The sequence below is a fragment of the Nannobrachium achirus genome (assembly GCF_963921795.1).
Source record: "Nannobrachium achirus genome assembly, chromosome: 9".
Taxonomy (NCBI): domain Eukaryota; kingdom Metazoa; phylum Chordata; class Actinopteri; order Myctophiformes; family Myctophidae; genus Nannobrachium; species Nannobrachium achirus.
In genome coordinates, this window is record NC_137818.1 from 45107561 (window position 1) to 45123691 (window position 16131).

A 16131-nucleotide genomic window follows, 5' to 3' on the forward strand; every position below is an offset into this window, starting at 1 on the left:
AGGATTGTTCATTTGGCCACAGAACGCAACAGCATGCCACAGAGTGGACGGTGAACATACAGAATGGAAATGTACTTACTGACTACTTCCAGAAAGTCAGATGGGTCATTTATTTCTTTACAAGGAAATTCCATCGAGCTGAACTAACTAGTTAATCTGGAGCCAAGCAACCAGGCTTCAACAGCCAGTACCACCGAATGGTTCGTAAGGGAGTTCTATCTGCTGTGGTGCAAATCTGTTCATTTGCTGACTCTAAAACTCAGGTGAGGATCTCTCAGGTAGAGACAGGCTGCTTTTTCTAGGCTAAATTGGGTGGAATAACAGGGACGCACAGACTGCAAACGGCCCTCTCGTCTCCACTGTCTTCTCTATTGGCCATGAATTTCCTTGTGTCATTATAACAAACAGCATGAATCATCCTTTGACATGATATGAATGGGTAATGACAGGGATTTTCAGCATGACCACCTTGGCAACTGCCTTGTCTGTTATGCTAATTGACCACGTTAACAAGAGGAGGTGTTTGTGTGCGTGTGCGTTTGTGTGTGCGCAAGCGTGTGTACATGTTTGTGTCTGGTTACAAAGACACTCGTGGTAACAGGAAACAAAGAGGGAGACAACCCCAAGCCCATCACTGCAGCTGTTGAGCTTATTAAGTATTCATTGTAGGCATGGCAACAGGATACACAATGATGGTTGTTAACGGGAATCTGAACAATGTTTAAAGACTACAGTTACAATAACGCTGTTGAAATTACACTGGACATCAATAAGAACAATGTTTATCAGCTACCACATACAGTAGGTGAGATCATAGTGTGAGAGATGAATAAACAGTAGTAGTTTGAGTTACTAATGAAAAATATCTTCTTCATCATCTTGGTATATGTGTATCACTGCACACATCACATATCTCCCTCATTTATAATCAATCTTAAAATGACAATAACACTTGTACATGGTATAGAGTCTATACTATGTACAGTATACCCCCTTATGTAGAAGTACCTGGACATTTGGAACTTCTTGGGTATCTAAAACTGCTAGATTATTTTACCAGAAGAACAACCTTCATAATAATTTCAATTTTATGCATGCAAAGATATCAGAAATATACTGTAGGTGGAGGACATACAAGGTGGTGAATAAATGGCTAAATATCTGATATCTTTGTGTGTGGGATTTAGTGCATGGCTATATTCAAAGATATTTAGGGGAAACATTTTGGGATTTGGGGTTCCACAGCGTGAGAAATAAGAGGTGTCACTTGTGTGGATGTGAGCAGGGTCATTTGTCAAGCTAACGTTGCTTATTTAGGTAGGCTATCTAGTTACTGCCTGAAAAAAGTGGGCCACACTTACCTTAAAGTGGAATTTAAAGTAGAGGTGGGCACTGTGACCAATGACATAATTAGTGGTAATTTCAAACAAGCTTTCAAGCCTCTTATTTTTTTATGCAAGAACGGCAAGAATGGCTTTTATTTCAACATGCTGACTGATTCCCGGGAACAGAAAGGCTGCGGTTTCCCAGACGATAATGTCACTGGTAGGTTAGGTATCTGAACTGTCCTAGTCCACCTTTGAGACGCAGAGCGAGTAGATAGACATGTTGCCATCTTACAATGAGCATTATTGAGAAATTGACAAATTATAGGAAGATAAGGTGGAAAATGGCTCCTTTAAGAAAGGAAATAAATTGAAAATAAATAGGAATTAAGATGCACCTGTTAATAGGCTTCATAAAAGAAGGATATATTTTAACATACTGTAATTTGTAAAATGTAGGGATGGATTGGTATTTTCTGCTCAGGCTGTTATATACTAATCATCTACAAAGGTGGTGTGTACTGCAGGGGTCTTCAACGTTTTCAGGCCAAGGACCCCTTAGCCGAGAGAGAGATGAAGCAGGGACCCCCTCTACATATTGTATAAATGTGTGATGGAGATTTTCATCAATTTCATAGATCGATTCATAGTCTTTTTTTACAGCACTGTCATCTGTCTATGTTCGATTCTTTTTTTCCAGACTTAAATAGTCGTTACTTAGTAAACTTGACCTTTCACTCTGTACTTGGTCTGCTCTTTTTTTACCTCTACACCAAACCTATTTGCTATTTTTGGCTAAAGTTCTCCTCAGAATAGGGATGCGAGGGTTCAAGTTGTTAATTTAAAAATAATTATCCTATCACACAAGGATTTGGCCGACCCCCCTGTAGTAACTCTGAGGACCCCCTGTTGAAGACCCCTGGTGTAGTGAGTCTCCTGGCTACCTTCTGCAGGTCGGCGATGGCCTGCTTCAGGCTCTTGGCCATTTCAAAGTTCTCCTGACGGACCATGTCCTGTTTCCTCTGGTCCAGCAGGCGGATGATGTGGGCCACCTCCGGGTCCTGGTACATGTCGAAGGCCAGGTCATCCAGCGGAGAGATGGACTCGCACTTACTGAAGGGACAGAAGACAATTACTCAGAGTAGACATTGTCCAACCACTCTTTTTAAAGATTGTGAACATTTTTGCAAGTCTTTGAATATTTCAATGTTTTTTTTTGAAAAACCTATGTTTCTATGTCAGTGGTGCTCAAACATTTTCATGTGAAGGACCCCCAAAATGATATGTATTTGGCCACGGACCCCCAAATATTTAGATCCAGGGAACCCCCAGAAGCAAAATTTGAGTTACAAATGTTCACAAAAAAAATACATACTGTATATTGAAAGATTTGCACACTGTTTTACGACTTAATAAATAGCAGATCTACAAGCTCGCAGCGCGGCACTGCGAGCTTGTAGATCTGCTATTTTTCAATAGTTAAAGCATAAAATAATTAAAGCCTCTCCACCTTGGGCCCTAGTAACTCAGTCCCACTAGCCCCTCCATGCCCATTTATAAACTCACTGATTCTAATAAACATATTTAAGAATTATTATACATGTATTAAATGAAAGTGAAACACAGACATACAGTACTGTACGTACACCAGTCAAGTAAGGAAAAGCCTGTGTGGAAACACAACCCTCAGTTTAATTAGTGGTAACCCTTGAGACTGTGATATTGTGTAATTCAAAATCACAGGGAAAAACATTGATCAACGCTGGGGGTGAAACCCCTGAGGCAAAATACCCCTCCGATTAAAACAAATAACTATTTCGAAACTGTGTTTTCCACTTTGCACAGGCTTGCTGAGGCGCCACCTGCCTCGTCTCGGATACGAGTGACCTTGAGTGACTGGCTGGGTGTCTTCCAGTCTGAATGGCTTGTTATTGTCACAGCACAAAGAAAACGGGGTTCAACGTCCTGCTCTCACCCCATGTAGGTCGTGTCCAAGGCTGTGTCCAGCTGAGTACTGTTGAGGTAGTGCTCGATCAGCTGTTCTCTGCTGGGCTGGGGAGCAAACAGATGGACAGGTTTGGCACACACACAGACACGCACGCACACACACAGATTTATACTTTATTCTACACCGGTCTCGCATGCCAAAAATAGCATCTCCCAAGGCATCATGATGCGAAACTGCGAACCTACACACACGCGCACCTGCACTTGTGTGTGTGTGTGTGGTAGCCCTGACCAGTGGGTGGGTACCCCTTTGGATGAGCGGGGGGGGGGGGGGGGGGGGGGGGGGGGGGTAGCCCTGCCATAATAGTTCCAATCCCTTTCTAAGGTGAAGTGTAGACAATAAAGTCCTCAGCATTCAGATGATCTGTGATGCACGGCACAGAGCGCAAGGCACAAACCGCATCGGGAGTGTGTCTAGGCCAATTTTCACTAGTTATACAGCACATGATCTGGGCGCAAACACCAGCGTGTGGTGCTAATTGGTGGTGTTAAGCCCCTGAATCCCTCATGGGTGTGTTTTGGTTGTTTAATTAAACCAATCAGTGTCTATTCCCATTCCCTTTAAGAGAAGCTGGCTTAAGCTATAGACACACTGGTATTTAGATAACAGATTAGAGTAGAAACAAGTAACGTTCTGCTGTGGAAATGGTAAAGTGTGGGACCATCTAGCAGCAAACACATATGTGAGGCTCATTCTCAGTTGTTCTTCTTTATTTAACCCATGAAAAGGCATGACAAAAACATGCGACCTGTGTGTCCTTGTGTTGTAGCTGTTAACTGTTCTCCATTGAGTGGAGACAGATAAAGAAGCCAGGATGCAATGGCATTCTTACAAGATGAGAGGTATCTGAACACATCTTGTTCTATCTGCAATAAAATAAGCAGGTTTACAGGTTTGTCTTTTTCTCTTTATTTCTCTTCCTCTCCTCACCGCTTGTCTTTGGAAACACATAATAGTGTCTTGTTTTAATAATTATAAATAGAACTAATGAAGAATATTGTGCTGCAGGACAAAAACGATACGTACGTGTTTTGGGTAGGTTACAATACGGCAAATTGGCTGATGGCAAGCTCTCCATATATATTGATAATATGGCAGTTTAATCATAATTGTTTCACCCTCAATCTGTAATCTCTAGAAGTCACCTAAATTGAAATGAGTGTTGTGTTGAAATTGGATGGATATGAATTTATTGCAAATCAAATCCATCTAGGCGCACCAAGGAAATGTTTGTAAACTAGGTGTGTGCTGTGTAAGATTAGCAGTGCACCCTGATACCGCCCGACCGCACCTCATTTTAAGACCAACACACCCATGACTGCTCAGCAAGCACATGATCATTTGGTAGGCTACTTAAACAATGGGGGTGCCAGGCGTAAAAAAGACAGCTGCTCCGGTCAGAAGATAACAATAAGAAACAATCAAGGTACCCGTTAGTACTGCTTTGCGTCGGGGCGGAAGGTAGGGACCTCAGTGTTCATAAATGGAAGGGCCAGAGAGTGATTAGTTGTACCTTGCACTATGCAGACATTGGATCAGTTGTTGTAAAATTATTCCCCCATCATATTTTGCACTTTCTTCAAGCTGAAACAGATCACACATGGCTGTATACTGTACAGTATATTCAGTATATCCTGGTTGCTAAATTATTCTGCCATCACTCTGCATCATGGACATGCAGAGAATGTTAGAGCAACACTCCAGATTAAATGTTAGAGAGTGAAAATATATACATTATGTATATATGCAGCTTTTTGTTTACATGTTTACTTTGTATTAATTTGCATTATATCCTGACATTATTTCAGCTTGTTGGTTTAATCTTAGATATTAATTTAAACACAGTCTGTGGAGCAGTATATATATAGTGTATTATTTAACTGGAAAAACGTTCACACATGCATTGGTTATAGATGGGTTATACAGTAAATGGCAGATATATCGGCCAATCTGAACTATCGGTTGGGCACTATGGGAAGTAGAGGAGGGAGAGTAGATCCAGTGCTGTGTCAGGGTACTCTTATGAGGATTAGCAGAGTAACAATGCAAAGCTTGTTCACTAGGTTCTCTGTGTGTGCGTGGGTGCGTGCGTGTGCGTGTGAGTCTCTCGCAGTTACTGTACTCTGTACACTACATGCTGGTGTACAGTGTGTTGGGGTGTAACGATACATTTAATAGCGATACGCATCACGATACATGGTTGACGATACAATACATGGACGATATTGTTTCATTCATGGCAATATGACAAGATTCGATTCAATGATTTAAAATTGAGTTAGTAACTATTTAGCAAAGAAATTAAATATGTGTGAAACGTGTCAATAGTGCAGTTTTTTTAGGGAAGATCTATTATTATGAATATAAATAAGTAAACGAAGTGATTCTCAAGCAAATACATGGACATTATCTTTCAACACATACGGACAAACATTTATCGATACACCAAGAGTAGCTATATGGAATGGAATTTGTAAAAAAAAGTAATTAGACCCCTATTTTTTATTTTCCCTCTTTGCTAAATACAAGGCAAAATACTTTGTTTCCATACAATCGATTATCTGCATTGCAAAACGGTACGATACAAAACGGTACGATACAAAACGGTACGATATGTTGCTTTTGCATATCAAGTAGATCAATGCAAATTAAGATTGATTTTTCGATTCAGTTACTATATCGTTACACCCCTAACTGTGTGTGTGTGTGTGTGTGTGTGTGTGTGTGTGTGTGTGTGTGTGTGTGTGTGTGTGTGTGTGTGTGTGTGTGTGTGTGTGTGTGTGTGTGTGTGCCTACGTCCGTGGCCGTGTTTAGTTATATTTGTGTCCGTGTGCATCATATGTGTTTCTGTGTATGCGTGTGTGGTTGTATGGTTGTGTGGTTGTGTGTGTGCGTGCGTTTTAAGCTGTTCTCTCCCCTCCAGGAGCTGTCCGTCTGCAGGTCTATCTGATTACAGCAGCTAACTAAAGGCCTCCTGTGTGATTACACACTGCCTCTCCCTCTCTGTTTTATTACTACATTCCTCACACATAGACCAACACGCACAACCACACACAGCCACACAACCACAGTTCCCACACATACACACCTAACGGAAGTATTGTCACCGGTGCTCAGAATAGATATGTCGGTTTGGGGAGAAATTCAAAACGTCAAAATGTTCTGACATGGCAAAAACAATTGCGTTATGAGGTATGTTAAGCCAGTGGTTTTCAACCTGTGGGTCGGGACCCCCAGGGGGGTCCCCAAATTATTTTGGGGGGTCCCCAGATGATTAACTTAATGTGCAACTATGTTTTCTCACTCAACAGTATGGTATGGTATGGTATGGGTTTATTGCTTAGTCCCCGAAGGGAAACATGTTTAGCCACCAGAGCGAATACAAATACACAAAATCAATGACAACATATAACAAACATACAAATACACAACAAGTAACAATAACAGACTTTACAAATGACATGACACCCTCCCAAAAAAAAGCTAGCGGTGTACGTTAACGTTAACTCATTGCATGCCAGGCCCGATAGTCCCGAGATTATTTCAATGTCTTTCCCTGCCAGGCCCGATAGTCCCGAGAATTTCCGCCATTTTGGAAAAAAAAAAAAAAAAAAAATCAAAAAGTTTTTTTTTTTCAAAAAAAATTTCTGACCCCAAAAAATGTAGTAGGCATGATAGAAATCGCGAAATTGCATGTTTAACCCCCATAGCAACCCCATCTATCAAACATGGCAGCCATCTTTGTTTACATTTTAGGAAAACATAATGGCTTCTATCTCATGAATGCCTGAACGGATTTCCATTCAGATTTTTTTGTTTGAAAGCTGTGAGCAATGTGGACACACGTGGTGCATTATCTAGGCATGGGTGTGCATGATCCGTGCACTATGAATTACATGGAAGTCTATGGAGACCAGAGGCACCGTAGAGTACGAAGGTATGTTAAAATGGCAGGGAATGTGTTAAGGAATCTAACAGCGGCAGGAACAAAGGATTTCTTCATTCGCTCAGTAGATATTATAGGCATCAAGAACCTGTTGCTAAACTTGCTACGCAGATCCTTAAATACCTTATAGAGAGGATGGCCTTCGAAGGAAAGAATAGTGTTCAATTTGGTCCTCATTCGCTTGGCTATAGTGATATCCAAAGTATCCTGAGGGAGGCCAATCACTGAGCCAGCCTTTTTAATCAATTTATTGATTCGTTTTTTATCATCAACCGTGATGCTGCCCCCCCAGCAGAGCACAGCATAAAAGAGGACACTAGCAAGGATACCTTGGTAGAATACATGAAGGAGTGGCCTACTGATCTCAAAAGATCTGAGCTTTCTCAAGTGGAAAAGTCTAGACTGAGCTTTCTTGAACACAGAATCTGTGTTCATCTTCCAGTCCAGCTTCCTGTCTAAGTGGACACCAAGATACTTGTAGGACTGAACTATTTCTACCTCCTGCCCTTTGATGATGACAGGTGAGATAGGTACCTTCTTTTTACAAAAGTTAACAACAAGCTCTTTGGTCTTTTCTACATCAAAAATTGTGAAAATAGCTGATCTACATGCTCACAACGCCTGTTAACCTGTGTTATAACTGTGTTATACAAAATGTAATGCCTCAACTCTTAGTGCTCGTCAGGGTGGGGGATCCCCAGTTAAGATATGATTATTTTGAGGGTCGCGGCCTAAAAAGGTTGAGAACCACAATTGTTAAGCTAAAATTGGTACGTTTTAAGTCCTCTCTCCAAGACTCCAATTGAGCACTGCAAAGGGGAGGTGTGTGTGTCTGTGTCCAGCTGAAGCTTGTTGACGCTTGTTAATGTTATATACATCAAGGCAATTATGTTTCGGCACTTATTTTCGGTTTCAGACAATAATTTTCCATTTGGTCCTAAAGAAACGCCGCTTATCACTTAATCAGTTAATCGATCGATAAGATTATCAACTATTAATTAATTAATTAATTAATTAATCAATAATTTGCATCCCTAGAAGGGAGAGATTGTATCAACTAACTCCTGGCGTTGACAACACTGAGGAAGACCTGTTGGGTTGAAACGCGGTGTCTGTTGTATCTGTTCGTGATACAGCGTGGTAAATAAACCATGTGCAAAGGACATTCATTGGGTGCTGGCTATTTCTTGACTTTCATGTCATTATCGAGCTGTGCACCTTAAAGACTTTTATTTAATCTGGAGTGTTGCGGGCTTTCCGCTTTGCAGTCAATTCTCTCAACAAACTCCTCAATACAGATTGGTTAAAATAATGTATCATTCATTAGAATAAGCTATAAGCAGATTGCAGCTTCAATACAGTAAAATAAGTGTGTCCTGAGAGGAAAACAAGATACCTTGAAATGTTATACCTTATTATGTAGCGCAGCATATCGTTATGCAGATGGATGATAATAGTGCTACTAAAGTACCATGCATAGTAGTAGGCCTACATAAGAACCGCAGGAATACATAAGCAACGGAGGGTGAGACAAATTCCGTCCGGTTGATCCGGTCTGTCTCCCAAGCCTCCGTACTCCGGATGATTTAGATCCGTATACGGACGCTTACGGACAGCACCCAACTGGACGGACTGAACGTACAAGATGTATATCCGTAGCAAGAAGTACCCACGACCACCGTTATAAAACATAGGCGCAGTAGTGATGAAAATGACTTTAACTCTGCTCTAACAGCGGTTCTCAAACTGTGTGTCCCAATAATAAATATATTTTATCAAGAAACGGAAAAAAGGTCGTTACACAACCACTTGAAGAGGACGCCTCATCACGCATCAACAGTCATCAGCTGAGCACAGACAGCGAGGCACACAAGTCACAAGAAGAGATGATGATGCGGCTCATTTATTACTTGGGAATTATGTTCAATATATGAGCGGGTGTGTACGTGTGTTTTGTTATAATTAGCCTACTCCGGCTCCACATCCATGTGGTTAAATTTGTACCCTCGCGGAGTTGCATTTACCGCGATAATGTTGCCGACAGACAGCAGATCCAGTCCAAACTGTTACCACGTATTTATACTGTACCAAACATCACGGCGGGTCAAAAATCTGTGGTTCTACATATTTTGGCTAAATGCTTCGGTTTTTACATGTGTGAGAACCACCTTCGTGTGGTGCGCGGACGCAAACGGGAGCAGAATTGGAGCGGAGAGCGGGTCGGCACATAAATAACGTGCATGTCTACTATGCATGGCGACGGAGTTACCGTACGTAGTTCCTCACCCAAAACGTACACAAAATCAACCATACGTAACTATAAATGGCCCTTAAGGGGTCAGAGGTTGTAATTGTGTAATGCATGGGCCTTCAACAGGGGATCAGGGACACCTAGGAGGTCCTCAGAGAAACTACAGAGAGGCCACTTGAACTCTAGCATGCATATTATGGGGGGCATATCAGCCAAAAATAGCAGATCTACAAGCTCACTAAATGTCGACGCTTGTAGTTCTGCTATTTCTGGCATAGAGATTTGGTGTGTAGACTGAGGGAAAGACCAAGTACAGTGCCAAACGTCAAGTTTGTCTCTGTTGAAATATTGAGAGGGGTTTAAGTGGTTAAATATCTGACAATACACATTCAAATGCATCCAACATATTCATAGAAAAGATACACAACTACAAACAAACAAACACAAAAACAAACTTTCACAACACTGATCCTAGTACTGTCGGAAAGTCTATGAAGCTATCTATGAGAAAGTTTAATCTGCAACACAATCTTATATATACAATATGTAGTGGGGTACCCTGACTGATTCATCTCTGTCTGTCCTTGGCCTGAAAACAGTTGAAGACCCTCGTGTATTGTATTATTAGGCCTATTTGCTATTTTACAGTGCCAAAGGCTGCACCTGTCATAGCGGTCTGAAAGACAACTGATTGCTAACAAATCAAACATGTTGTGAAATATATCCATTCAATGTAATCGCAAGGGGGAAGTCTCTTAAAAAACTGAAATACAACAGCACCTCCTGCTGTTGTAAAGATGTAAGTTCAGCATTGAGTGAAGGCAATGACAGAAGTGGCAAAGAGACACACAGAAACAAACATTTAAGAGTGATTCACTTACAATTGTGTGAAAAGCATTGGAATCCAAAGAATCTCCCAGAACATTAATGGCAACCAAAGCAACCTGTAAACAAAATATAAAAATGTCAGTTTAATGACAATGTTGGGTGGAAAATCTTAAATGAATGTTCAAGTCCAAATTATAGAATGCACCTTTTCACAATGTAAAATGCATGCATGTGAAGAATGAGTCAGAAGTTACATGTTACTTGGTATTGGTAATGGAACCATTTTACAAATCACAAGGTAGGTATTATCAAGCCAAATGAAGCCATCACAAAATAACTAATACTGTAGTAGTTATGTTGAGGACTCATTTGAGAAATCCTCAACAATTGCAGTTTACACACACAAATCACCATATAGATTATGTTTATACAATAATGGTGATAAACTACATGATTAGTGTGAAATGGCACACACATTGTAATCAAGTATTTCTAGACAATAAGGTGTCAGGAAAATCAATCAATATCAACCCATCCTTCAAAATAAGAGAACATGTAATCCTATCGTGACCTTATAGTCAAACTGTTCTCAAGAACCTGAATGGCAGCTGTACATTGCAGTTAAAAGAACAGCCACTAGATGACAGAAAGGTACTTTCTGATAGATGAATTCATGGTTATTGCATGATAGATTATTAAACATACTTTCTGATAGATAAGTATAATTAAAGGTACTTTCCTCTGATGACATCAGGGCCTATTTCGATTTGACCAGTACCAGTCTTCAGACCTATAAATCATATCACTGAGGCATACTGCACTGCAGTCTAGTGGAGACAGCCAAGGCTGTAAATATGGCTGATTCATTCTGTTTATTAACAGCAACTCTTAAAGTGATCCCTGGCTAATACGACAAATATGCCTTAATACATTATAATAGTCCTCTATAACTACAATGTAAAATTAAAAACACCTTAAATATTTTATTTCTCCTAGAAATAACGAATCTTTCACTCAATAGGGGAAATGCCTGTCGCAAGTTGATGATGTCATAAATGTCATGTGTGATCTATCCCTATGGAATTTACGGCATGCATGTGCAAAAAACACATTTGAAATATTGATTTGATGCTCATATTAACCATAGGAAATATTAAGTTTGTTTTTATTTTCACATGCATGCCATAAATTCCATAGGGATAGATCACACATGACATTTATGACATCATCAACTTGCGACCCTGTTAAGTTAAAGATTAGCTATTTCTAGAAGAAATAAAATATTTAAGGTGTTTTTAATTTTACTTTGCTGTTATAGAGGACAATTATAATGTATTAAGGCATATTTGTCGTATTAGCCAGGGATCACTTTAATTAACGTCTGCATTTTACAACCCCCTCCGTCCTTCTGATCTTCACTGTTGAAAATGAAATAATGAATGAGCGCTAAGGTACTGTGGCAAGGTTGTGGCATGTTGTGAGCTTGTTGTAGATCTGCTATTTTCATGCGGAAGACACCATCATGCAATAACCATAAACTCATCCAAATGAAGCAGGATATCATACTCTAGTACGGAGAGTGTGTCTGAAACAGTGGCATGGGTGCATCATGTTTCAGTGCCTGGCCTTATATACAGTACCTATACTCTGAAGAAGACTTATATTTATTGGGTCAAAATGTTTGCATCGTGTTTGCATCGTGCCTACGAGCAGTGCGACCTCTTTTCTTAGCAACAGTACCTGGCTGTAGACATTGTAGCTGTTGATGTGGTTTGCGTGAAACCTTATTCTCAGGTACGTTCCAATTGCGTCCACGTGAACAGACTTGAGCTCCCGGGCTTTGAAGCCTGTCTTCTCATTGTCTGACAGAGAGACATACCTGTAGGGAGAGTACAATGTGGTTTTTTTATCACTTTGCCTCATCATTATGAACACGTAACGAATAGTTACTGTAATCTATGTAAGTTCGGCTACATTTGCATTATACAAGCATATATATCATCATCATGACAACTGTTTGTCTGTCTGTCTATCTTTCTATTTAGAGTGTAAAGGTAACAACCTGCTACTGTACTGGAATTTCTTTTCGAGCAACCTGATTTGTGGGAATCACACAAATTGAATAGTACAGATAGGTCATAAACGCCCTATTGTACTGTTCACAGCCACCTACTTTGTTGGGGGACACAAATTATGTTTATTGATATTGAGGAGACACAAATATATGTGATGTGCAGAACAATTCTGCTTCAAACAGAGACGCCTTGCCATGGATTTATTACATCCTCATCATTGTTTGACATTGTCAGCACAGGGTTGCTATGCTTAAAGTTTAGTGTTGGTGACCAGGGGCGTCACAAGGGGGGGAAAGTGGGACTGATTTACTAGGGGCCAAGGTGGAGGGGCCTTCATTATATAGCTATTGAAAAATAGCAGATATACAAGCTCACAGCGCGGCACCGAGTGCCTTGCTGCGAGCTTGTAGTTCTGCTATATTTGAAAAGTCATGAAAATGTGTGCAAATCTTTGAATATATGTATTTTTTAAGCGAACATTTGTAACACAAATTTTGCTTCTGGGGGAACAAAATATTTTGAGATGGGAAACATTAGCCTGATAAATCAGTCCGCACATTACCTCCCAAAACGAAGTGATAACGTAGTGTGTGTAGAGTCTGACGCTTGCAGTCAGGCTAGGGAAAAATAGGTTTTTCACGATTTTTCAAAAGTAGCAGCTCACAGCGCGGCACTCGTTGCCGCGCTGTGAGCTTGTATTATCTGCTATTTTTCAATAGCTAAAGCACAAAATAACGAGTAATAATGCGTTCCCAGTCTAAATGGGTTAAACCCCCCTCCCCCTATGGTGCGACACCCATGTTGGTGACTACACTACAGTGAGTCTTACCCCAGACGGCGGAGCAGCCCAGGGGACACAGGGGTCCCAGGGGACCCAGGAGTCTGGGCCCCTGGGAGTGAATCTCCGATGTGGAACTCAACTTTGGCTGGAATCAGGTACTGGTGGGCCAGTAGCTGCAGTTTCCTCACCCGGCAGCGCTCCACCAACTGGAGGGTGATGTGTTGGGGGTAGGAACACCGCCTGGACACACAAACAAACATTGCATCAGTCTGCATTTTGATTTTTGAAGCTACAAATTTACATCTGTAAGTAAGCTTATATTTAAGCTGCCATGAAGGGGTCAGCCCTCCCAAATACCTTTCTGTTTCTGTATGTTTTTTGGACTCACAAGAAGCTGTGATTTATTCTTATAGGGAAAGCATAAGGTGTGTTTGTGTGTTGTGAAGAATTCCTCGTCATACCAAAAACATGTGCTGTGTCATTGGAAAATGTTGCATTGTACTTTTGCTGTAAAAAGGGACCCCAATTTAAGCCAAAAGCTTTCTTGTGGTGTTTATCCTTTTAGTTGACCTTGCACCACTGTCCTGTACCCTTTCCTATGCAAACCTCTAATAAAAGTCTTCAATCAAACTCAAACTAAACAACTCCTAAGCTATAATAACTTGTTTTCACCCTAAACCCAAAATGTAAGTATTCAAAAAGAAACATTCATGCATTAATTCCCAGTATGATCTCTGATGATGCAGTCCTAATGCATGGCTAAAGCCCTTTGCACACAGGACAGTTGCGTTTTTTTCGTTTGCGGCATGAATAAAACGCATTGGATTTGGTGTGCAAGGCTGTGCGGAATCGGCGCTGCGGATCCAAAAAGGAGTCATAAAAGGAGTGATGAGTTTTTTACCGCATGCGACAAGACGCACGAATCGAACTGGGTTCGATCGAGAAAAAAACGCACGGCCGCAGCCACTCGTCGCACGGCCAATTCGGATCCGGTGTGCATGAGGTCGTAGAGAATCATTGTTTTCTTTTTAAAAAGTGAAACTGTCCGCTTTATCCGTACGGATAAACGCGCCTGTGTGCAAAGGGCTTAATTTGGAGCCGGTGTGCATGAGGTCATAGAGAATCATTGTTTTCTTTTCAAAAAATGATATTGTCCGTTTTATCCGTGCGGTTAAACGCGCCTGTGTGCAAAGGGCTTTAGTTTGTTCATATTCTGATATTTCTACTACTGGGCCAAAGCAGAACCTCTGTACTGAATCTACTGATGTCAGCTTTGAACAAAATGGTAAAACCTTAGGAAACCCTGGATTATACCTGCTCGCCACAATGATGTAATTACTAATTTCCCTAGAAATGTGTTTAGTTGTAATAGAAGTGTTTATAAAAATGAGCCATTGAACCTGTGTTTTTATCATTGCATTTAGTCTATATGCACATATTGTATGTGCTCTGCTCACTTCAATGTTCTATTACAGGCAAAGCCCTATTTTAAACATTGCCGATCTACAGTACTTTTACTTTGGTAATGTAATTTGTCAATTGTCAGTAATTCTTCTGTACTTTTACATAAGTACAATTTTGAATACAGGACTTTACAAAACCTTTTGTCATCATGTTATGTTCTAATTAAGCTTTTATGAACACCCTGAACAGTTTTTCTTTCCTGAAATGAATTTCCTTCATTCAGTTTTTAGATATTTGATGTAAATATTACCAGGCCCTCCTCCTCTAGGGCCGCTCCCCATACACACCTATTGTAACTTCAAACTCCATTTTAACCATGATAGATTCATTAAAAACACTCATTTTCTGGTGACTCATAATACCCTCCTAAACGTGAGCAGAACTTCTTTTTTCGATAACGTTTTTCATGTATTCTTAATAATTCTTTGGGAAAATGGAAACAAATAATTACAATAAAAAATAAAAAAAAATATATATATATATATATATATATATATATATCGTTTTCACGTATTAGGAGGGTATTATGACTCACCAGAAAAATAATAGGTGTTTTTAATGAATTTATCATGGTTAAAATGGAGTTACAATGGGTGTGTATGTGCAGCAGCCCTGGAGGACCTTATAACATTTACATCAAATATCTAAAAACTGAATGAAGGAAAACTGTTCAGGGTGTTCATAAAAGCCTGATTAGACCATATAATGACAAAAAGTTTTTTTGAAAATGAAATATCCCTTTAAGAGAGTGTATTTTTTTATTGCGACCGTCAGGTCGCAGTTTAGTATCAAAACCTCCACCGGCCGTCCGTCGGTCGGTCGGTCGGTCGGTCACACGTCACACCTTTGCCCTGCTCATATCTCCGCATCAGTATGACATCACACTGCTTGGTGTGTGCCGTCAGGGTCATTTGTGTACGGTGTGATGTCATACTGATGTCAGCAGTGTGATGTCATACTGATGTCAGCAGCTATGTCTCTATTATGGAGTTATATGTTGTTCGTGTCCAAATATGGGGCTTGTGAGGTCAGACTTAGTGAGATTCGTCGGTTATTTCCATATATGGAGGAAGAACCAGCTTATGAGCCGATGAGTTGTGTCAGAGTCGAGATCCTGCTTGCATCTAATCTGTCGGTAGATAATGCCGGTCTTATATAAGGGTCATTTGTGTACGGTGTGATGTCATACTGATGTCAGCAGTGTGATGTCATACTGATGTCAGCAGCTATGTCTCTATATATGGAGTTATATGTTGTTCGTGTCCAAATATGGGGCTTGTGAGGTCAGACTTAGTGAGATTCGTCGGTTATCTCCATATATGGAGTGATGTGTTGGTTATCTCCATATCTGGAGATTTTGACATCTTGTTACTAATCTGTCGGTAGATAATGCCGGTCTTATATAAGGGTCATTTGTGTACGGTGTGATGTCATACTGATGTCAGCAGTGTGA

At 40.5% G+C, this 16131-nt stretch overlaps 1 protein-coding gene across 1 annotated transcript in view; it reads right to left on the reverse strand.

Moving 5' to 3' along the window:
- Positions 1-16131, reverse strand: part of cep104 (centrosomal protein 104) — a gene marked incomplete at its 3' end in the record, with an annotated part of 53232 nt that overhangs the window by 35600 nt on the left and 1501 nt on the right. Inside the window, exons 3-7 of the mRNA XM_080732809.1 lie at positions 13263-13454; positions 12099-12237; positions 10412-10474; positions 3301-3377; positions 2270-2438 (exon numbers count right to left, since the gene is read on the reverse strand). Coding sequence (XP_080588935.1) covers positions 2270-2438; positions 3301-3377; positions 10412-10474; positions 12099-12237; positions 13263-13454 — 640 coding nt within the window. The remainder of the gene's footprint in view (positions 1-2269; positions 2439-3300; positions 3378-10411; positions 10475-12098; positions 12238-13262; positions 13455-16131) is intronic.